Raw genomic sequence first — 23,568 nt, 5'->3', positions numbered from 1 at the left:
GACTCAACAGACTTACAGCATAAAACACACATATTATCATGTTGATCAATGACACCTAATCTGCTTGGTCGTTCCTTAGTATTCACCCTCTCAACCAATACAAACTAAGAAAATAACTCGACCCGTGGCGGGACGAAACCCCTCCAAATAGCACTAGTGGAACTATAGCTTGTTATTTCCTCCAGGAGAACTGCTTCCTGCAACACCTGCACAAAGGAGTTAGTAAAAAAAATACCAATTTTATCAAATTTTTAAACCACCATGTCCTCTCTCTCAGTTGGTAGCCTTACAGACTACAAGATTTCATAGAGTTGGTGTAAAAGATCCAACTCCTATTGGAATAACTCTCTCCTCCACTGAAAGCTCCATATCCAATCTAACTCATCCCAAAACCCACAGTCTCCTATAACAGATCCTTTAAGGTTTGAAATCAAGAAAAGTCTTGAAAACTTCTCTTTCAACATACCACTAGGTAACCAGGCATCCTCTCAGAACCGGATTGTTCTGCCATTCACTACATCTATAGACAAACCTCTGATCATTTTCTCTCTGATACGTGGCTCCCTGATTTGGAGCTGACAGATATCCTTTTAAGGACCCCCTCTTGTAGGGATTGGTCACACAACATCTTAGAAAGATTCATGCTATGACAAGAGCATACAACTCTCTTTCACAAGGGGCAATTCCACCTTATCAATCACCGATTTTCAAGTCTTAACTAATATCGGATTCGCTCCCAGAGAAAAGTTCATGTATCAAACTGGTAGAGAGGCTTCCTTGCAACCCAGCAAATGACACATCTGCTGCATCTAACGCTGTTCACAATTAATTGAAATGAAACTTGATTTTTCAAAATTAATACGCCATGAGTTTGATAATTAACTTTTAATATATATCTAACACAATTTATAAAAATACGGATAATTTACTTATTTAAATAAAATAAATTTTAAAATTATCCATTTACAGTATTTGCTAAATGATTACATTTCGGTCTTAAATGTAATCTATCTAAATTGCTATAAGCTATGGAGGTTTTAAAATTTTAATGTAAACTGTTATAGGATGCAGGCATGCAGCAGTTTATTTATATATGTCAATGAACTAAACTCATTTGACGGTGTCACAATTTTTATGCAAATTGAAACACAATATAAATCTATGGGGTCTAATAATTTATGAAAAGTGTAAATTGCGCCGCCCAAAAACAATTTACAAGAAATTAAATCTTTTTCTTTTTTTGTGTTTGTGTATGTATAAAATATTCTTTTTATATCTCACATGGGGGATGAGAGCGTGCACAAACACAAAAAAAAAAAAAAAAGAATTTACACTTTTCATAAAAAATTTTCATAAATTGTTAAGAGTCCATAAATTTATATTGTGTTTCAATTTGCATGTAAACTATGACACCATCAAGCAATTTTGGCTCATTTACATGTATAAGTAAACCAATACACCCTATAACAGGTTACGTTATAATTTTAAAACCTATAGCCTATAACAATTTATGTAGATTACATTTAGTATTGAGATATAATGATTTGCAAATAGATAATTTTAAGTTCTATTTTATTTAAATACGTAAATTATGCTAAAAATAATATCTCTAAGACAAAAAAGAATATTTGTTTTATAATTTTTAGAATTTGAATGATAAATTATCTTCTCTCATGTATAATAAAACTGTGTAATTATTTTATACGGAAAATAATTATAATTTTAATCAATTTAATTCATAATTAAAATTTAGATAGATTAAAGCCAAGTTTCTGAAGCATATACATTAAATATACTTTTGAATTATACAAGAAATTAATTATTCAGAATGATATTCAAATACGCTATTTCATGTTCAAACAAAATATATAAACAAGATTATTGTATATTGATTTAACGGATTAAATATATAACGAATTAGTTTAAATGAGTGTACCCCCACAATTCAGAACTCAAGGATATGATATGAAAGACCTCAACCATGTCTTGTCCCCAAGATTGAGAAAGACCTCTCTCCACAGCAATATCCCCTCCTTCAAAAAGTAAAAGGTAGCTTGATTAATCCTTCTCACTCTTAGTGCTCCACATACATTTATGCAGGCCATTATTGGTATCCATTGAATTCCGAAAAATAGAGTAAAAAATGAAAATAGTGAGGGGCTATGGAACTGTTTGTGATGCTAATTTGAGGCACCGAAAATGACTATAGCTTTTGGGGAATGGGATGAAAGCAATTGCTAAATGTGATTGTGACAACTTAGTGTACTTCATTTTATCACAAATCTCACCCTTTTTTCCCCTAAGGTGCATAAATATTTCATATGCTAAATTACATTAAGTAGTTACTCCTTAAACTTATGGTCAATTTTTTTTTTGGTTTCCCACGGTATCTCCCAACCCGGCAGGTTAAGGACTAATCCGTTGCGGTACTGAGCTCCATTTAAGGGTTTGCCGCTGACCAATGGGTTGCTGCATGCACAAGGCGGAATCCGAACCCCCGACACTTGCTTAAGCGGACTAATGAGCTAACCACTAAACTAACCCAACTTGGTTATGGTCAATTTTATTTATAGAACTGTAATTTGTTTCATTTACCCTTTTTTTTCCACGGTATGACTAAGGGCTAATTTTTCCCAACACTTGTTTAAGCGAATTAGTGAACTAATTATTAGATTAATCCAACTTGATTAATTAATTATTTTAATTTAGGACTATTAACACATGTCGAGTCTGTTGCGGTTGGTCCATTTAATCACTTTAAATGAATATATTTTTTTCTCTAAACACAAGTTCATGAAATGATTAATCCATGAATAAACGAGTTGGCCTGCAAATAAATAGGCCACCCGTGTAATCTGTTAATTTTTTTTTATCATTTTTAAAATGTTTTTAACATTTTTAACAATCCAATCCAAATATATCAAATTGTAACAAGATATCTTAAGTTATAATCCAATAACCTATTTAACAAAACAAAAAATTCAGCCCAAAGTTAATATTTTAGCTCCTAATTAAAAATTGAATTATAAAGTAATTAAATTTAACCTTGTTGACAATGATATTGGATTGAATTATGCAGCTTTTTTTGAAGCATGCACATGGCCATACACATCGGCTTTGCTGTTAGATTTCTAACCCCATGAGTAGCTTCAAAAGAAAACAGACAATTTGAGTTAGTAGTGTATATATATGTCATGTTTTCATGTAGTTGTGGATTTAAATTATATTATTCATCATTGGACCCACCATGGTTGAATACATGAATATGTTGAAGGCTACAAATTTCGACTAACCAATAATCAATAATCTATATCTATAAGCAATAATAATATATAAAATGGTGTTCTTTTCTTTTATCATTTAGTTGTAATGCCAATGAGTAACGGCCAAGGAGTTCAGTAGAGATTAATTGTAAGTAACTCCCTGCACTATAGTTGTGTATATATACATCATATGATAAAGAGAAGAAAAAAAATTGTAAATGAAATAAGTGGGGTTTAATCGAATATGTTTTCCAAGTAGCCGATCTGTCTTGAACTTTTGGTGATTATGTGTTGAGTTCTTTTGCAGAAAGAAATACAGTTTTTTCTTTTTTAATTTTTTGTGGGGTCACATTTTAGTTACGTCATGTAAGCGAAATTATTGCTTCAAATGCGAATATTAAAATAAAAGCTTGTATGCTTAATGCTGATGCATGTTGAAATTCGATTAGATTCTACTTTGTTGAATTAATTAATTAATCACTCTTTGTTTGGCAATAATCCAATTTTATTTTTCTTAATCTTTGCAGTGATTTAATGGGAAAAATAAAAAATGAGATTTTGAAGCATACCCTTTTGTTTCACATTGATTAGCACTAGGTAGAAGGTCATCTCAGTGTCACCCCTTAAATGCTTCATTCACATCATAGCATTATTGAAGTAGGGGAATATTATTATTGGGACTGGGGAGGGTGAATAAATAAATAAATAAATAAAGTGAAGAGTAAATGTGACAGCACTCTCCTTTGTTAGTTGTCTCCAATGGTAGGACCTGTGGTAAATTAAAATTTGTAAAGTGATGAGCACCATAATTGGTGCATGGTTATATTGAGAAACCATACCATGAGTTCAAAAAAAGTTGATGGTCTTCTTAGATTTCATTCATGATCAATATTTTAATAAAAGATTCTGCTCCATGATTAATTATAATCTATGCATAGTTAGTGTCTCTTTGAGTTGAACAGGACAGAGTATTGGACAAAAATTATGTTTTTGTGTTATGTATGTGGTTCAACGTTTACTTTACAACATTGAACATTGAGAGGGAAAGCATTATTTCCTCTTTGAAATATCCATTTATTATAGTACTTATGCAATAACACTTGTATGTAGAGTAGAAAAGAGTTGAAAGAATATGCATGTATAGGTATGATAATCCAATGAGAATGAGAATAAGTAAAGAGTTAGAGGAAACTGCAAAGTGCAAAGCAAGGATGTTAGATGGGGCCATTTCTAATGATATGCAAAGAATGATAGGACAATGGACAACCACCTCCACCACTAGCAACCAGCAACCCACTAAAACTACCAAATTACCCTTTGGTGGAGTAGAAATAGTATGATGTAATTAGGTGATCATGCCAGATTCAGTGTAGTGGGTCAAACACTCAAACTCAAAACACAAACACAATCAAACAACAAAGAAACACCCCCCCCCCCCCTCCTCTTTTATTCTCTCTTCCCCCTTCTCAGCATTTTACATTGCATTGTATCAAAATAGTGGGGTAAGTTCATATATATTTCTAATAAAAATACTATTTACACAAAAATAAATAATTATATATTTATATATAAATATGTGTTGTTTAATTTACTTTTAATATATATTTTAACATATATTTTATTTCAATAATTGATTTCGTGATTAATTTTTGATATACAGTAACATAATTGATCGGTAGGGTAAATTTTAATTTGGTTTTTAACTTGTAAACCTTCAATTTATGTTCTAAAAAATTTTAAAAGTTTTAATGTTATTCCATCGTTAAATTTGAACGAATAGTTAACGGAATGAGTAAGGTAGATATTAACAACGTTATTAATTAAATAATATCTTCTTATTTTCGTGTATTAAAAACGGGAACAGCTCACATAAAAATACTTAAAACATCTTTTTTAAAGATATTTTTTAATAATTAAAATTTAACACATATAATCGATTAAATTGTATTATTTTTGTTAAAATTATATCAAAAAAATCGATTTAGCTAAAAAATTAATAAATTAAATTTTGAATCGGTCTAAACTAATTTTTTTTATAAAAAATGACTATAATACCCTTATTATAGAAAAGGACTAAAATACTTTTATTATATATATATTGAGAATTCTAAATCCTAACTCTTCTTTTCTTTCTATCCCGTCGTAGGGTTAGGATTCAGAATTTTTAAAATTAATATATATAATATGAATATTTTATTTATTTTTTATAATAAAAATATTTTAGTTATTTTCTATAAAAAAATATTAATTTAGATTTGTTTAAAGTTTGATTCACCGATTTTTCGGTCAAATCAATTTGTTTGGTCTAATTTTGATAAAAATAACACAATTTAATCGATTATACATATTGAATTTTAATTATTTAAAAACGTCTTTAAAAAAAAACATTTTAAGAGTCTTTATCTGAGTGACTCTCATTAAAAAATATAGCTAAAACCTTTTTCTAACATTTCTTCTTCTTGTATAAAATTTTAAATTCTAACAATCAATCATCAATGTTTTAATATAAAAGAAAAATTTTTTATATTGATAATTGTTGATAGTTGATTTTATTTATATATTAAAAATGAACATTATGAATTCTTTAATATATTAATTATTCATGTCAAATTTAACTGTGAATAATATTGAATATTAAAACTTTTTGAAATTAAAATAAAATATTAAAAATTAAATTAAAATTTGACTTAAATGTCAAAAATATTAAAATAATACTTTAATCCTATATTAAATTAATCTATACTTAGGCTTCTTTTTTATTTTGGTACAACCCACTATATTAAGTTAATTTTAGGTATTTGTTAACCTTACATGTTTCATTTGCTTTTACCAAGTCTTTTGCCATAGTTTCATCAAATTATATAGAGTGAATACACCATCTGTCCCTACAATTATAATTTTACTAACAAATGTTATAAAGATACTAATTAATAGTGTTACGAATAAACAGAAAACATAATTGATTTAAAGATTTTAATAAATTAAAAAGAAAACACTTTTTATTTAACCAAATTCTTCAACTAAATCTCTGAATCTCATATTGTTTTAGATGCGTAAGAAAATACAACTTTGTAAGTAAGTAGAGTAATTGTGTTTGGACAGAGGTGGGCACCACATGAATTTGTTCTGAATCTTTGTCTACTGAAGTTTGCATATTTTTGCAATGAGAACACATAAGAGGAGAGGAGAGGAGAGGAGAGTAGTTGTAATGAGTTTTGACTTCCCATGGAGACTGAGACTCCACAAACAAACAAACAAAAACATTAGCTATCTTCCAACCCAAGTTGTTAAAATGTTCTTCTTTTCTCCAATGCCCATTAACCAAGAAGCTGTCATCATTTTCACCCTTCCTCTCTCTCCTCCTTTAATGGTTTAGCTTTGCACTCTCTCTTTGAGTCTTTTCCCCCCTTCTTTTTTATTTATTTATTATTTTTTTCTCTTCTCAAATTCTCTCTCTCTCTCTCTCTTCTAAAGTCTTAACCCTTTCTTGTTCTAACTCTCTTGTTGAACACACTCTTGTGCTTGGTAGGTTGTGCTGTTAGAGGGTGATGGGCCCTGAAATCCACTGAACAAGTTTTAATGGTGAGGGTCTCTTTACCCCCTTTCAGTGCTTGCTCACCCTTTGCCCCAAATTCCTTGCTGTCTCTCATTTTAGGTTCCCCTAACCTCACAAAGATAAGTTTTTTAGGGTGTTCTGATTTTATTTAACTTGATCTCAAGGTCCTAGGCTCCTTAGACTGTTCATTCTCCAAGATTTTCAATCTGGGGTTTTCTGATTGATTATATATGCATGCACTGTGAATGTGTTCTTTGAAAGCTTGCCTCTTTAGTTCAAGTTCCCATCTTGAAATTTTCAGTTTTTATAGTCACTGAGCTGAGAAAAGTTGGGTTATGGGAGTGGATTCTCCCTAAGCTTGTGTTGGGCATGGAGTTTGACGGATAAAGACTTGATCTTTGAAGTTGCAATTAGTGGACTCAGCTTCTCATTAAGATGGACAGAGTTATTCAACCTCCTTTGGTAATTTCCTTTTGCGCCTTTCTTTTTCTTCTCCCTTTTTTTGGGTGACTAGTTTGAGTTAAAGTATGTTTAAAATTGGGTTGACTTCCCTTTTAAGTTTTGGAAGTTTTGATGTTTGGAACGTCGGAGTTTGTTTGGTCTTTCGTGTAGTGTTACTGGTCCAGTTGTTGATTTTTGCCATGCCTTAATGTGCTGTTTTCAAAGAGCTTCATAAAGAAGTTTTATCCAGAAAGGAGCTTCAACTAATGAGTATTTTTTTCAGGAGGTGTTGATGTTTGAAGATATTTGTTGTTTAATAAGTAGTGATGGTTTGCTGTTGAAAGCCATCATTCACTGCACATTTATTCTGTCCATTTTGCATGTGGATCTCCCTGAAATATGAGTCAACTACAATCTATCTGTGTCATTTTCTTTGAATTGTGGGAAACTGTGGCCATAGGGCTCTTGTCCGTAACAGTTGATAATTGCATTCATTGAATCGTTATGTCACAGTCTGAGTGTTTAGCAAGGGATAAATAATGTTGGACATAAATTATAAAAAATGAGAAGATAATGGAATCAAATGAATAAGTTGTCTTCTCAAAAGGACCAGTCATTTATTGTGCTTTGAGGGCTATGTACCATTGCATATTCTGTACCCTTGGACTTGAAAAGTTGCTCTCTTTAACTGCCTTTCAAGTTATGAATAAATAGTAATTAGGGTGCTCTATCTCCTGCTGCTCAAGTTGTAGTATAGATGTTGAGACATAGATTATGGTTCATGTTTCAGTTCACATGTTACATATCATATCTTTTATTTTAAATTAAAAGGTAGCTAAATGGCACTTGTGTGTCAAATGTTTATGTGCAGGTTGATACGACTGCATGTTTATGTCGAGTAGATACGGGGTTGAAAACTGTTGCTGGAGCAAAGAGGTATGTCCCTGGAACAAAGCTGTGTCTTCGACCTGATATTAAACCATCCATTCACCCGACAAGAAACAAGGCAGCTCGTGGTGACAGAAGCCGGAATCAGTCCCCACTACTTCCAGGACTTCCTGATGATCTAGCTATTGCTTGCCTTATCCGGGTCCCAAGGGTTGAACACCGTAAGCTTCGGTTAGTCTGCAAAAGATGGTATCGTCTCTTGACTGGTAACTTCTTTTACTCACTCCGCAAGAGTCTTGGGGTTGCAGAAGAGTGGATATATGTCATCAAGAGAGACCGAGATGGGAAAATATCATGGCATGCTTTTGATCCTGTGTACCAACTATGGCAGCCCCTGCCTCCAATTCCTAAGGAATACTCTGGAGCTTTGGGTTTTGGCTGTGCAGTTCTAAGTGGTTGTCACCTGTACTTGTTTGGGGGGAAGGATCCACTGAAGGGGTCAATGAGAAGGGTCATCTTTTATAGTGCTAGGACAAATAAATGGCACCGTGCCCCAGATATGCTTCGCAGGCGGCACTTCTTCGGTTCATGTGTCATAAACAATTGTCTGTATGTGGCTGGTGGAGAGAATGAGGGCGTCCATCGGTCCTTGAGATCAGCTGAAGTTTATGATCCTAATAAGAATCGATGGTCATTTGTTTCAGATATGAGCACTGCAATGGTGCCTTTCATAGGTGTTGTCTATAATGGAAAGTGGTTCCTGAAGGGACTTGGTTCTCATCGGCAGGTTATGAGTGAGGTTTACCAGCCAGACACTGATAGCTGGTATCCTGTTTTTGACGGAATGGTTGCCGGCTGGAGGAACCCGAGCACTACTCTCAATGGACAGTTGTATGCCTTGGACTGCAAGGATGGTTGCAAACTTAGGCTTTACGACGAGATTACCGATTCATGGAGCAAACATATTGACAGTAAAATGCATTTAGGGAACTCGCGTGCTATGGAGGCTGCTGCTCTAGTCCCCCTCAATGGCAAACTTTGTATCATCCGGAACAATATGAGCATTTCTCTGGTGGATGTTTCCAAATTCGAACATTTGAACGGATCTTCCGCTGAACATTTATGGGAAACTATTGCAGGGAAAGGACAGTTCAGGACTTTAATGACGAATCTGTGGTCTAGCCTTGCTGGGAGAAACAGGCTCAAAAGCCACATAGTTCACTGTCAGGTTCTTCAAGCTTAAGAGGGTTGTATAGTGCTGAAAAATTGAAGACGAGTTACAACATCTGTATAGATGGTATATGTTTGTGAGAGGCCAGACCAAAGCTTATTACCAGAAATTCAATGCCACAGTCTACCAATAAATTTGATCTCGAATCCCCAGGATCATGTTCATCACAAGAGGTGACAGTGACACATAGATGAGATGTTTATTATTTACTAGTTATAGTGCTACAGATATATGGATACGTAGTTGTTACATTTTCAAGATTAAGTCACATGGTTTTTATCATCAGCTTGTGTTGGTGGTGGTGCAAGCAATGTCTAACTAGCTTGTTGGACAGGGGGACAGGAATAATAGTTTAGTTAGATTCAGTTTGGTATTCCCATAAAATTGAGGGTGAAAAATTCAAGAGTTAGCTTTCTAATATAATTTTTCATCTGTGAATTTTCCTCCCTCATTTTCTGTAGTGACAACCAACTGAACATGTTCTTAATATAATATAGAACTGTTATCATCCTTCACCTTGTTTTTCTACTTGCTTAACTAAGTTGGTGTGAAACTAATATGACTCTATATGCTGTCTTATGATTCAAGTGAATTTCTTCTGTAGATTAGACTCACTAATGAGTAATGAAATATAATGAAAGGATTTATATAGAACTAATCGTGAAAAGCTTGCTAAGAGGATTTGGAATGAAAAAAAGAATGTCTTACAGGTGGGTGTCACAACTCACAAACTCACAATACAGGAAAGATAATAATAAGAAAATTACATTGTAATTAACAGATTGCATTGGAAAAACATTTCGGTTGAATTTGTAACTTCTATGTAAGTCGTCTTATTCTAATTTGGAAGTGATTAACTCTGCTTTGTCACTTTACTGATCTCTTCAGTTTAGATGAGTTTGATCCGAATGAATGTTGCCATTAATTTTGCATCCAGCAATATAGGATCTTGCCAGCAACAAGTACTTGTCTTTTTGCCTTTTGTACTCTTTGTAGCGAAGGAAAAAGTAACCAAGATAATCAAAATCGATTGGAGACACCTTTGCCTATTTAAATTCCACATTCACAGTCATTATTTCGTTCACAATCATCATGTTAAGATGAAGATTAATATATAGTAATTGTACCTGAATTAGAGCCCACAATGCCCAGAAAATGTGTGATGCCAGAGCAAATGCATTTGCCTCTACATATAAAGTCTCTAGATCCTCCCTAGCTACCTGTATTAATAAATCAACATATATGTTCATGCTTAATCCATGTAATATAGTTTTATTAAGTATGATGACTTAATCAGTTAATCCACTTCATCATGGTAACAAACCTCGTTTGGTCTCTCAGGTTGTAAGTAATGCCTGAAAAAATGGTATTGCTCATTCCTATTTGGGTAGCTGCATGAAAGATTCAAAAAATAAAAGAAATTGTTCAAGAACCAATAAGAGAGAAGTATTTAGGAAGAAAGTGTAAAAAAACTTACAAGGTGTAGTCACAATCAAAGCCTGCATATTCTGCAAAGTGATTTCCTATATCATAACCTCTGTAGTTGTATGATGCATACTCATAATCAATGAGGTAAACTTTATCTGAAACCATAATCAAGAACCATATGATTATATGAATCACTTCAATGAGTTCATTCACAAAACATTAAGAATGCTAGTACTTGTGTTCATATACAGAGATGCTTCCAATGTATTCAATACCTTGTTCATTGTTGATCATGACATTTCCAGAAAGCAAGTCATTGTGAGCATAAACCACAGGAGAATTAAGCCTGTCAGTTACCTCCTGTCAAAGTGCAGAAATTGTTGACAAACACAGATTGCTTCATCAAAACCATTAATGCAGCCTTTAGTATGTTTTCTCAAATTGATCCTAGCAAATTAGATCTATGGAAAAAGGCAAACTACCTTGAGCTCCACTATTTCATCATGGACTTTCACGAAAGAAATCGTCTCATAAATCTTCTGCTTTTTAATATCATCAAATTCAAGAACAGATGCTGGAAAAGAAAATGAAGCAATAATAAGAAAAGAAAAGAAAAGTCAAAATAATTGATATGAGTATGTTGAGCATAGCTTACTTCTACTGAAATTGAAAAGTAAAAAGTAAACATAGAAAGCTAATGAGTAAAAAGGACCTTGCTCAAAGAACTTCCTGATCTCATTCCACAATTGAGGTTCCTTAGAACCTGGAATTTCCACCTGATGAAATCTTTGTAATTGCTTTGCTATTTTAGCAGCCTGCTTTGGCTCTCGCATATCTGCCATTAATGGCAATGTTGTCAATAATGGCTTCTCTTAACATGATATTTTTCTTCATTCTTTTCCCATATTTGTACCTGATGGAGTAAGAGTATTTGCAATGATAAACGAATGCACCATGCCATTCCCAAAAACTCCAAGCCACTTTGCACCAAATCCTGCAGCTGAGATGTACTTTGTGGCCTGAACACAAGATTTAATTTCACAAGCAGTTACAACCAACAAGGTCTAATGGCGATTAGTTATGAAAATATCTTCACAGAGTTGAGAACTGTTAAATGGTTTGACATGTTTAAACTAAATCGCTTAACATAATAGGCATCAACATTTAAGTTACCATCTTTACATAAAAACAACTTCATAATAATGTCATCAAATAGTATAGGGTGTAACCTGCAACTCTCTTTGACGATCGATAATGCTGTCAGTGTTTAGTCCAAACAATCTGATTGCTATAGAGACATCAACACAATTTTCTTCCTTAACAGAAACCTTGAGCACTAAGACATAATCATTGATAGATTAATCAGTGTGTTCCTGTAGAAAGTGGCAAACATAATCTTATCTGGAAGAGCAAAAAGTAGAGAAAATTATTCACTAACACAGATTTGTGATGCCACCGGATATTCTCTCAACAAGAAAGCAAGAATCATCCAGCTTTGACCAGTCCTTGAACATATCCTTGCACAACTCCCTGCAGGAATTTATAAAATAAAAATCCTTAAAACTTAGGACAAATTAAATTCCTGTGTATAAAAACTAGCTAGGAAGCATGAATTGGAAACTAACACAATATGGTTCTTGATATGAGGAAGTGGTAGTGAGGGATCTATAGTAAGAGGCGATGACAAAATATTCAGTGAGGCATAGCCTTGACATGCTTTTTGCTCTGCTACTTCCATGGCATTCCAGATCTTCTTCACTTCACAAAACTATATGCTGTTCTATACCTTAAATAATGTTCTATATATATATGGTGTTGGAAAACTGCACTTCACAAAACACGTTATTTTGACAATGACAATATACAATGATTGCTTTATTCAAACATGTGCATTTATTGATAGGGAGAGTTCTAATGTTGATAAACAAGTTTAATTAATTATATGATTTCTTTATAAACAACGTTTTTCAGAACAAAATATAATATTTTGAATACCACAACTACCATCCAGTTAATGAAATGTAATAATTGCCGAGGGAATTAAATTATTGAGAAGTATTAACTAATATGATTATCATTCAAATTAACCTTAACTAATATGATTGATACATTTACAAGCGCAATGTATGGGATGGATAATACCACCAAAAAAACATATAATTGAAAATTTTCAGTCGAAAAACTAAATTATTTCCTTGAAAGAGTGGTAGTGATGTTACTTTCAGATGGATAATCATAGCTAACAGTAGATTTCCAACTGTATTATTGATAATAGAAGAAGATCCACAATCCACATTGTCATTTATCAACTTCAACTTCACCATGTGGTTCCACGATAGCACTCGCTTCTTTTCATACCGCGCAAAATGCTGCATCTTGGTTTGTACATTAATGGTGACCACTTACTGATAAGGGTGAACGCGGATCAGAACGAATTAGATATGGCTAAAATTTCGATCCGATCCGTATTAAAATCATCGGATCGGATCGAATCTAATATCAGTAGTTTTTAAGTTTGGGTCCGATCCGCACCAGATCTAAAACATAAAAATATTTTTAAAAGTTTATTTTTATTAAAATGATATTAATAAAATTTATTTTTTCTATTCTTTTAAATATGTTTACTCTTAAAATAATATTAAAAATATATTTTTTAAATAATAAATTAAAATAATATAACATATATGATAATTATTAGTTAAAATAAAATATAAAAAGAATATTTATTTATTTATTTTTTTATTCTTGTAGATACGCAAATATGCGAATATTTACACAAAATCTGCAATTCGATCCGATTAGTGTGTAGATTTAATCCGATTCGATCCGATAACCTTGCGGATCAGATCTATATTTACAATTTTTAGATCAGATCCGATACCCTTACTTACTGATGCATCACAACGAAATTATCATTCTAAATAGAAAACAAATTGATAAAATGAGATATTTTATAAACTATATAAATATTTTTGAACAAGACAAAATATAACATATAAAATAAAATACTATGTATTTCGAAAGGAAAGAGAATGATTTAAAAAATAAAAACTAAGGATATGGAACAAATATCATTCTATTAAATTAGAATATGTGTGGACATGGAAATAATGGCTCCAACTCTTTTCAATAATTGAGCCATTGACAAATTATTTTACATAATAAGAATATAATTTAATTATTTATATTTATATATTTTATACTAATAATTAATTTAAGTGATTAATTTTAGTACATACTTATTATGATTGTTATGTTTTATGTATGTGATATGATCTTTTAAACTTGTGAAATTGTTAGATATCGCATTTAGTTTATAAAAGGTTAATCTTCTTTCAAGAATTTTTAAAATTATATGGGTATCAAAAAATTACATTTAGACTCTTTTTTTTATATGGGATAAAGTGAGTGAATATTCTCGTTTTTGAGGGTTTTCCAAAATTTGAGGATCTTTTATGATAAGCAAAATTTAAAGAATGTATTTTGCAATTATTTTTTAAAAAATTCAGAATAACAAAAATAGAATGGTTTGATTTCATTTTTCTGAATGAAAAAAGTTATGAAATTTTGTGGCTATTATAATTTTTTAAATAACTCCGTTAAAAGTAATTTGTTTCTATTTGCATGCAAGTTAATTACTTCACATTTTCTCCTTCTCCCTGCAACCACCATTTCGGATAACAAGAAGAAAGTGGTGGCTGAATTTTCTCTGCTATGAATCAATGGCTTACATTATTTTTTGGAGTCAAAGCACAATTTCAAGGGTGTGAATTTGGGATTATCACTGAGCAAGCATAACTCTGCTACTCTTCCCTCCTCAGTCAAGCTAATATCCAGATTTTAAATTTCTAATTTTGTGGTCTGAATGAAGAAAAGGGTAAAAGGGGTTTTCATTTGGTTCAAGGACCAAGAAATTAACCTTAGTGAAAGGAACCTAGTCGTGGCTCAGAACAAGTTACAAAAAGAAAAATGATTCTCATTAGAGCTCAAGGATAGAGAATCCGAAAATAGAGAGAAGAGTGAAACCTCACAAACAGAGTCTGAAATCTTGGAAGCATTGCACCTACACTAAAGGAAGCATTCCGCCAAGATGAAGAACAATATTTTGAGTTCAGAAGATGGGTTCAGCATATAGAGTCAAGGCTGTGAATAATCATCTCCTTCATGATTTACTGTTTGTATTTCTGTTTCAATGTTATATCTTTCTTTGTATTCATTATGTGGTAAAAGGTAAAAGAGAGAGGCATTGAAAAAAAGCCATTGAGTGAAAAGGCTGAGAGAAACACTTGAGAGAAAAAGCCAAGAGTGATTTCAGATTTTTTTTTGTTGCATTTCTATTTTGTATCATGTACCTGAGAGGTATCCCTTACTAAGTTGGGTAAGCACTTAGTGTGTCAAGTTTAGGTAGTTATATTACCAAATCAAGTTTATGTTGAAGTTTGATGTGTCTCAGATAGGATTTTGTTGAGTCCTAGGAAACTTGTGTATGTAATACTTAAAAGATAGTGAAAATTTTACCTATGTTGTGGTGGAGATTGGATGTAGGTTGCATTGCACAAGGCAACTGAACCAGGATATAACCAGGATATATGGCTGTGTCACATACTTCCTTTCTGCTCTAATTCTATTTTTCTGGTTTTATGAGACAAAATAAAATTGTCTCCTGCATAATCCGTTGCACATACTAAACTGAAGCCAAATTACAATTTCTGGTTTAAGGCTTTATTAATCAAAGTTAAAGAAGGTCATATATTCAACCCCCCTTTTCTAGACCATTAAGAACCTTTACATTCAAATCACATTGAAAAAAAAATCCAAATTACATTGAAAGAAAAATGGAGGCAGAGGTTATGATACGAAGACGGGGTGTAGCGCGATAGAGGACGGCGATGCATGAGAGGATGTGCCCAATTTGGCGCAATGGAGGAGTGCGATGTGAAAGCGGGGGCATAGCGCGATGGGCGATGATAGCGCGTAGGAAGCGGGAGGCAGAAGAAGGAGTGCGACAGAATGGTGGGGGCGCGACGCGAAGGGCAACGGCGGCGCGATAAGTGGCGGGAGGCAAACGTTAACGGCGTGATAGACAAGAGGAGGAGTGGAAGAGAGAGGATGAGAGCGCATATAATGAATGATTAATGGCTTAGGATTATACGGTGCGAATATGTAGAGAGTGCAAAACCTAATTTTTTGAATTTCAACATTAGATTTAAAGAAAATTAGACTAAGTTGACTTATAAAGTAGTTGGCCTTCATAATTTTTTTAAAAGATACAAATCAAATGGTTCTATTTTATTAAATTTAAAAAACAATAATTGCTTGGTGCTATTTGAGTTGAGCATGCACGTTTCTATAAACTCCTTTGTTCCTGCATTTGGACGCATTTGGACTGCTATAAGGTGAGGATATCACACAAGTAACTCCAATATTAAAAGAAAAAAAAGGTAAATGTCTATTTTTATTCCTAACCATTTGAATAAAGGACTAAGCATCCCCAACAATTAGAAATTATCCAAAAGGTCCTCATCCATAAAAAAAAAGTTTCATATCTCTTGCAATTGGTTGAAAAATGGTAGAATGTTGATGTGTTAGTAAGTCTTTCACATGAAATTTTGTTCCTCCAAAATTAAGACAAATTAAATCCTACAGAAAATTCAAAACAACAATATGAAGAATAAAATTCTAACAGAATACACAGACATTGGATCAATCCCATTAAGTTCAGCCATAGTAGGCAATTTTCAAATCAGAGCTTGAGCATCATCCCTAGCAAAACAAATGTGCCTAGAACTTTGCAAAGTCCAAGCAATATTACAACTTTATTATTGGGTCAGCTTGCTCCTTATTTTGTTTTAACATTATATTGTTGGGTATTTCAGTTCTCTTTATGGTTAAAAATTGAGCAGTTTTACAAATAGGTTTTTCTATTGCGCATGATTGCCAAAAGCAAAGGAGATGGTCTAAACATAGTTAGATTGGATTTGATATAGTGGCTTGCTTACGCCTTTTTATTACGCAATTTTTCACTATGATACTAATAAAGTATTCTGCCTCAGGTGTTAAGGTCCCAGAAACAATAACAAATGAAGAGAGGCTCTGCTACTCAAAATGCTGGGAAAAGAAAAGAAAGTCTTGCAATTGATTCGGTAGAGATGGCTCATGAGAAGTTCTAGATAGCGGCAAAGGCAGGATGTGATCTTGGATTCAAATGGCTTGCTAGGTTAGAGGAGGAAGAGAGGCGATTACTTACAAAAGGCTATTTGGATTCAAATAATGTGTTCAGCTAGTTTTTGCAGCTGAGCTGATCAAATGTGATTTATTATAGAGACTGAGTATTCTCAAAGAAAGAAATGGAAAATAATTGGATGTATTTGTGTTTTCTCTTTGTATATATATATATTTTTTCACTTGTATTTTTTTAAAATATTTCTTGTAAATTGTAATGATGGAAAGAAAAAATGATGAGTTATTTATATTACATTTCATTTTGTTCAATAATTTTGCATATATTTAAAATAATAAACATGTTTGGAAGTTAAATTGTGAATAACTTTCATCTTTATGATGTAAGCGGTCAAATTCATAAATTATGAGGGTTCATTTGTTGCTAAGTATTTTCATGAATCTATTTGTCATCAGTCATTGTGTGCATTTTTCAAAGATTCATTTGATTTAATAATAGTAATATTTCTTTATTGGTATGTACTATTGTACTAGTTACTAGCTTGGCAGTTGGCAAGATTAAACATTCGTTGTTAGCAATTTTTTTTGAAACAAAAGAAGCTTCACACAAGAGTGGAGCGAAAAAGTTAGAAAAACAATAAAACAACACCTATTATAATCACCTAGTAATTTCTTAAACCAGTAACTTATCCCAATATCATTTCTAGCAATATCATTAATAACAAAAGGGATCATCGCACCTGTACTCTTTGTAATTAAGAAGAGACATATGTTGATGATTTCTTCAACACATTTTTTTATTCTGAAACGACCTCTTGTTTCTTTTCAACTAGACGTTTGAAACAATTGCGAAGAAATTTATGAACCTTGTTAGCAAAATCACTCTCTTTTGCTTTTAGACAAAGGCTTTGCTATAGTGCTGAAAAAAAGATCCTTCAGCAACTGCAGATAGTAGATGTCACTTGGTGGTAGGAACACGTGTCCCATTGAAGTGATAATTGTTGTTGCAGGTACTGCAGTTAGAGGCAGGCAGTTTAGTGGAGGTCCTGCGGTTCAAAAGAAGTGTGTGAAATATTGTTGTTAACAAATAGATTAAGAATTAATAATGAGTTTAGTTTAGGAAAAAAATATAATATAATAATAAAGTTTTTTTTTGTTTTTATATTTGGATTGGATGGATGAAAAAACATTGTATGAGCCATGGGTTATTTTTTTATTTAGATTGGATGGATGTAAAAAGGATTTTTTTCAATGACAAAAAAAGTTAGAAATCAAGTCCAATAATTGAACACAACAAGAGTTAAGAAACTTTTGCTTTTGTTTATGGTAGTCATGGAAGGGGATCTTTTTTCGCATGTGAGCAAAGACAAGCTTAGAGTCTATCGTGAAATAAATGTGTGAGCGAAATGCATATCATAAGCCGAGTTATATAAAGTAAATACATGGTAAACACTATCACCTTGCTAGTGATGCATCGACGTCGGTGGTTTCCGGTGCTTTCTTGATTACAGTGCTATTCACCTTTATTGCGCTTTCCTCTTTCTCTTCCGAAGTTGGGAACTTCATTTCTTTTCTCTCACACACAATATCATAACCAATTGAGTGAGACAAACAAGGAAAGGTTGTTTCTTTATTGTCTTGAGCCACCACTCAAACAGGCCCAATAGAGGCCTAATTACTTTTGCGAGGCCCAAGTTGCCGATATCATCCTACGTAACTACGATTCATTTGGTTGCATCATAAAAGTAGCAGCGGATCCAAAAAATGAAATCAATGAATCATAACCATTCATTTGTTGCTTATTAAAAAATTAAATGAACTCGATTCAAATTTTCAATAAACAATAGTGGAGTGAGGCACCTATGATGTAATAAGATATTCATTTCTCAATAAACAAATTAAACCCTTATCAAAAAAGAAATACAACTGTTGTAATCTCCTGAGAGGGTTGAGGTGACCCTCATAAAGTAGAGGATAGAATTAAGCTTCCTCTGACTAGGGATAAGACTATTGACAACTGAAAACATTATATTCCTCTTTAAAAAAATTATTGATATACTTCAATTTCACATTATTTTAGTCATGACTCCATCATATCTAGTATTAGCTATCGAGTTACAATAACTATATGTCAATTAAAACTAATTTTTTTAAGACATCTACTTAGGTTAAATTAAAAAAATATTATGATAAAAAATACGTTGTTACTATTAGACATTACTTTCGAACTACGTTGACAAATGTGCATAACTAAATATCTTGCAACATTTGTTATTCCCACTTTTAATGATACACATTTTTATTCCTTAAATAACGTATTTACATTTGTTATCTAATGTATTACTCCCACTTTTGTTCACACATAATATATTAATTAATCTAACTTAGGTGATTAGTGGGTTTCACCCCAAATTTTAGTGGACAAGGTAAGGATTCTCTAAACCCTTATAGTTTGTCATTTTTGTGAATCCTAATGTTTGATTATGTTAAATTACTTGAAGTTGGATTGAATTATGTTGATTTGGAGTTGATTTGGCAATTGGCTTGCTTGGAATTGAGTTTTTGTGGTATTTGGAAGCTTGGGTGAAATCGGTCAAGGTATAGTTTTGGTTTTCTTTAGATAATATATAATGTCATGTGAAACATAGGCTAGTTGCCTTAAGATAGGTATGAATTGGTTGATGGACTACGTGTGATTAATTGGATGGAGTTTTGGTATGACCATGTGAAAGAAATTGATGTGTAATTAATGATTGTGATGATAAATGTTGGTGAAATTTGAGACGGAGGCCGTGACCACGTGATAGATTGGAATGAATGATAATTATTGATTGTGATGATGATTGATGTTAATGTGAGCTTAGTGATAAAATTTGGTGAAATATTGTTGGATTTGGAATTTGTGAATTGAAATGATTTGGGAATGATTAGGTTTGGATGGTTGGAAAATGATTGAGGAATAATTGATATATGTAGAAGTGTGTAGTATTGAGATTGGTATGGAAAAATTATGGTTTGGTTTGGAAGTTTTGAAAATTAGAGGCTTTGGTAAAATTTGGTAAAAAAATATTTTTAACCAACTTTAATGGGTCATAATTTGGTTTCTGAACCCCCAAATTTTGTGAAACTTATCTTAAATAAAAGTTGGGTTCGTGTAGTTTTTGACGTTCGAAGAACGTATGGAAAATGATTTTTAACAAAAAAGTTATGCGCGTTTAAAGTTTCGTGTAAAAACTGAATTTTTTGCATTTAGCAACGTTATGGAAAAACCCATATTCATGCGTATGCAAGTTTCCGGCCCTGTTAGTGATCTCGGGTACACAGAACTTGTATTCGTACGCGGAATTGACATTTTTGAAGGTGTGCGTACGTAGCAGATGGCATGCGTACGCAAGCAAACCTTTTTATCCTGAATGTTTGCGTACGCGGACGTGGCTCGCATACGCGACATGTGAAAATTTTCCATCATATGTACGCGATGGGTGACATGCGTACGCATGACCACTTTGTTTTGCAGAAAATATATTTTTGTATTTTTGAGCATTTCTCTAACTTTCTAAATCTCCGTAACACTTGTTTAAGATTTTCTAACTAGTGTTTAGACTTTGAGGCAAGCAAGAATGTACTGCGTAAATTAAACAGGATATTTCTGTCATGAAATTAGAGACAGTGACTTAGCTTTGTAATGTAAAGTGGATGAAATAATTAGAGTAGGTTGGTGGAGCAGAATGATGATGAGAACTTGAGATAAGGAAAACATATGATGTAATATTATTGGTGATTTCATTGTGTACCTGACAAGGACGGTTGGTTAATCTTGCTTGTCAAGGTTGTTGCTCATGAGGTTGTGGTAAGTCGCTATGCGTCTGGCAAGGACGGTTGGTTAATTTCGCTTCTCGAGGTTGCGGCACCGACATAAGGACGGTTGGTTAATCTCTCTTACGTTCAGACGTGGGGACGAAGGTAGTATCCCATCTGCATCCTTTCGGACACTATATCCTGTAAGAGTATGCTAGGACACTATATCCCAAGGTGCTTATATATATACGTGACAAAAAGGCGACATCCCGAGTGGATGTGTCGGGTTGGCAGTTGAACTGACAAGTGATATCATGGCCAATAAGATATGCATTCATCATATGCATTACCTACATGTTTGATTACTTTGATTAATTGCATTATGCCTAAATGAATAGCATGCCTAATTGCTAATCGAATTACTTGTTGTAGATGAACTCTTCTTGTGTTTTACTTGTCTGCATTACTTGTGTTTTCTTGGAGTTGAGGAGGTTCAATAGGCGGTGACGATGGGATCGCGATGAGGGTAGGATCGCAACACACCTCGATGAGTTTGTGGATGTGGTGACAAAATGGAGGATGATTCAAGTTCTACTTTTGATTTACATATTTTGTTGTAGTCTCTCACTTTTGTAAACTTTGCGCCTTAGAGACTTTTATTGTGAAAACTTTGAGAGATAGGGTGTTAGCCGTTTTATTATCAAAACTTTGTTGTATCGGGTTTAAAATAGTTGGCTTAAATTTTGCGGGTTGCGGCTGGTCCCTTTTTGTATATCATACATATAACTTGCTAACTTTATCTATTACTTTATATATCTTGGAGTTTTTGCAAGGTTTTATATATTTTGTTGTTACTCGTGCAACGTGCTTTGGTTATATATATATATATATATTTGAGGTTTAAAATTGTCGTGACGCTTTGTCATCCGTTACTTTATGGCTAGGATAAAGCTTAGGGTGATAAAGTATTATAAGCTGTCAATGAAATACCAAACTTGTCTCGGTGCTTACTGAATCTGGCAACAAATAATCCAAGTCAGACTATTCCTTATTCACCAAATGAATGACTTCAGGTTTCATTGCAAGTTTAGCATATGTGGATGATTTTGTCTTGGCGGGGGATGATGCCAATGAGATTGAACACATCAAATCAGTTCTGGACGCCAGATTTAGCATCAAAGATTTAGGAAAACTCAATTACTTATTGGGAATCATGGTTACTTATAACTAGGGGTAAAAAACGGGCCTAAACCTGCTGGGCCGACCCACGTAACCTGCCAAAAAAGACGGGCCGGGTTGAAAAATTAGGATCCCAAAAGAGCAAAAACCTGCCTAACCTGCCTAACCCGCACCGCTTAAACCACGAGCTTTGGCGAGGCGGGACGAGCTTTCTCGTCGGGCTTAGTTTTTTTTGGTAAGGGGGTATTTTTGTAATTTTTTTGCCAAAATCCAACTTTCCTCAACCCAACGTACAAGAGTATAAAGATGAAAATTGAGTGTTTTGGATTTTGTTTATGTTATTTTGGAGGCAATATTTATAATTATGTTTTGGATTATGTTTATTTTGCTTTGGAGAGATTATTTATAATTATGTTTTGGATGAAAATTTGGTTTATAATTATGTTTATTAGATATTTATAATTACAAAGAATTTAATGTTTGTAAATATAAAAGTATAATTTTTTATGCCTTTAGAAATTATAAATCTATTAATATGATTGTGAAATTATATATATTATTTAGTAGTTAATAGTTAAAAAAAGGAGCTTTGGTGGACTTAGCCCGCCAGCTCGCAGTTAGGCGGAGTGGGGTAGGATTCTAGGACTGCCTCGGCGGGGTGGGGTGGGGCAGATTTTCCCGCTTGCTACCCCTACTTATAACACAAAGGGATTGTCATTGTATGAAAAGAAGTATACAACAGATCTCTTAGAAGAATTTGGGCTATTAGAGGCAAACCTGCTTCAACACCAATGAACTATTCAATGCACCTCTCCAAGACCTCAGGAGAGCCCTTTACAAAGCATATTTTGTGCAGAAAGGTCATTGGCAAGCTCCAATATCATACCAACACTAGAGTTGACATTACTTTTGTGGTGAAAAAGTTAAGTCAATGTTTAGAATTTCCTACTCAATGACCATTACAAAGCGGTCTTGCGAGTTTTATGTTGCTTGAAGAGCACTCCAGTCACAGACCTAACTCTTTTTAATTTCTTTCTTGCTACTAACTTCAAACTCACTGGTTTTATCGATGCGGATTGGGTAACATGCTTCGATACTAGGCGACAGGTTACTACTTCTTTCTTGGCACAACGCTGATCTCTTGGAAAAGCAGCAATCAGTAAATTGTGTCGAAATCGTCCTCTGAAGTGGAATATAAAACCTTGGCAAATATTACTTGAGAATTTTTCTGACTTCTCTGCTTGCTAGATGGACTTGGTGTGAGTAATCGATAGCAAGTCTGCTCTAGCTATGACAACCAATCCAATTCTATGAATGAACAAAACACATAAAAACGGATTGCCATATAATTCGAGACAAAACCAATGAGAGAGTCATCAAGTTACTACTACTCATGACCTTTAATAATCAAATGACTGACTTTTTAATAAAGACATTGGTACCAAGATTTTTTCACTCATATTATTTTAAATTAGAATTGTTTGAATAGTCACAGTTCTTACACTTCTCGTTTAAAAGGAGAAGTTAACTGATATAAATTCTATTTTTGCAGATTAGTCAATAGTTAGTTAGAGAGTAACTAATTTATTGTAGTTAGAAGTCTA

General features: G+C 33.1%; 2 protein-coding genes across 4 annotated transcripts; one reads left to right on the top strand and one right to left on the bottom strand.

The window, feature by feature from the left end:
- Window positions 1-6,454: 6,454 nt before the first annotated feature.
- LOC130973256 (F-box/kelch-repeat protein At1g55270-like) lies at window positions 6,455-9,966 on the top strand. 3 transcript variants are annotated; one of them, XM_057897722.1, is made up of 4 exons: window positions 6,455-6,633; window positions 6,793-6,845; window positions 7,121-7,281; window positions 8,132-9,966. In XM_057897722.1, exons 3-4 carry the CDS (start codon window positions 7,255-7,257, stop codon window positions 9,389-9,391), a joined length of 1,287 nt encoding a protein of 428 aa, XP_057753705.1. In that variant the 5' UTR covers window positions 6,455-6,633; window positions 6,793-6,845; window positions 7,121-7,254; the 3' UTR covers window positions 9,392-9,966. The 3 variants fall into 3 exon arrangements, with proteins under 3 accessions (XP_057753705.1, XP_057753690.1, XP_057753697.1); XM_057897714.1 differs by lacking the exon at window positions 6,455-6,633 and having other exon boundaries at window positions 6,656-6,845; XM_057897707.1 differs by lacking the exon at window positions 6,455-6,633 and having other exon boundaries at window positions 6,648-7,281.
- A 73-nt stretch (window positions 9,967-10,039) lies between these two features.
- On the bottom strand, window positions 10,040-13,182 carry LOC130934685 (probable ethanolamine kinase). Its single transcript, XM_057864230.1, has 12 exons — window positions 13,027-13,182; window positions 12,433-12,560; window positions 12,246-12,337; window positions 12,037-12,143; window positions 11,721-11,826; window positions 11,520-11,642; window positions 11,290-11,381; window positions 11,083-11,167; window positions 10,857-10,962; window positions 10,704-10,770; window positions 10,507-10,599; window positions 10,040-10,425 (listed from the first exon to the last, which is right to left on the bottom strand). The coding sequence occupies exons 1-12, from the start codon at window positions 13,180-13,182 to the stop codon at window positions 10,264-10,266; spliced, it is 1,317 nt and encodes a 438-aa protein (XP_057720213.1). The 3' UTR covers window positions 10,040-10,263.
- Between the last annotated feature and the right edge of the window lie 10,386 nt (window positions 13,183-23,568).

The sequence above is a fragment of the Arachis stenosperma genome, chromosome 1 (assembly GCF_014773155.1).
Source record: "Arachis stenosperma cultivar V10309 chromosome 1, arast.V10309.gnm1.PFL2, whole genome shotgun sequence".
In the NCBI taxonomy this organism is placed as follows: domain Eukaryota; kingdom Viridiplantae; phylum Streptophyta; class Magnoliopsida; order Fabales; family Fabaceae; genus Arachis; species Arachis stenosperma.
Note: the sequence above shows the minus strand (reverse complement) of the source record. Positions and strands in the feature narration are given on the sequence as shown.

What these genes read in the sequence shown, in the direction of transcription:
- LOC130934685 (XM_057864230.1), bottom strand. Translation starts at nt 13,182, where the DNA reads ATGCAGCATTTTGCGCGGTATGAAAAGAAGCGAGTGCTATCGTGGAAC. An exon ending in CGGTGGCATCACAAATCTGT is followed by an intron (nt 12,144 to 12,245) that starts GTTAGTGAATAA and finishes ATTATGTCTTAG; the next exon opens with TGCTCAAGGTTTCTGTTAAG. An exon ending in TTTGATTGTGACTACACCTT is followed by an intron (nt 10,771 to 10,856) that starts GTAAGTTTTTTT and finishes TCTTTCATGCAG; the next exon opens with CTACCCAAATAGGAATGAGC.
- LOC130973256 (XM_057897722.1), top strand. Translation starts at nt 7,255, where the DNA reads ATGGACAGAGTTATTCAACCTCCTTTG. An exon ending in GAGTTATTCAACCTCCTTTG is followed by an intron (nt 7,282 to 8,131) that starts GTAATTTCCTTT and finishes GTTTATGTGCAG; the next exon opens with GTTGATACGACTGCATGTTT.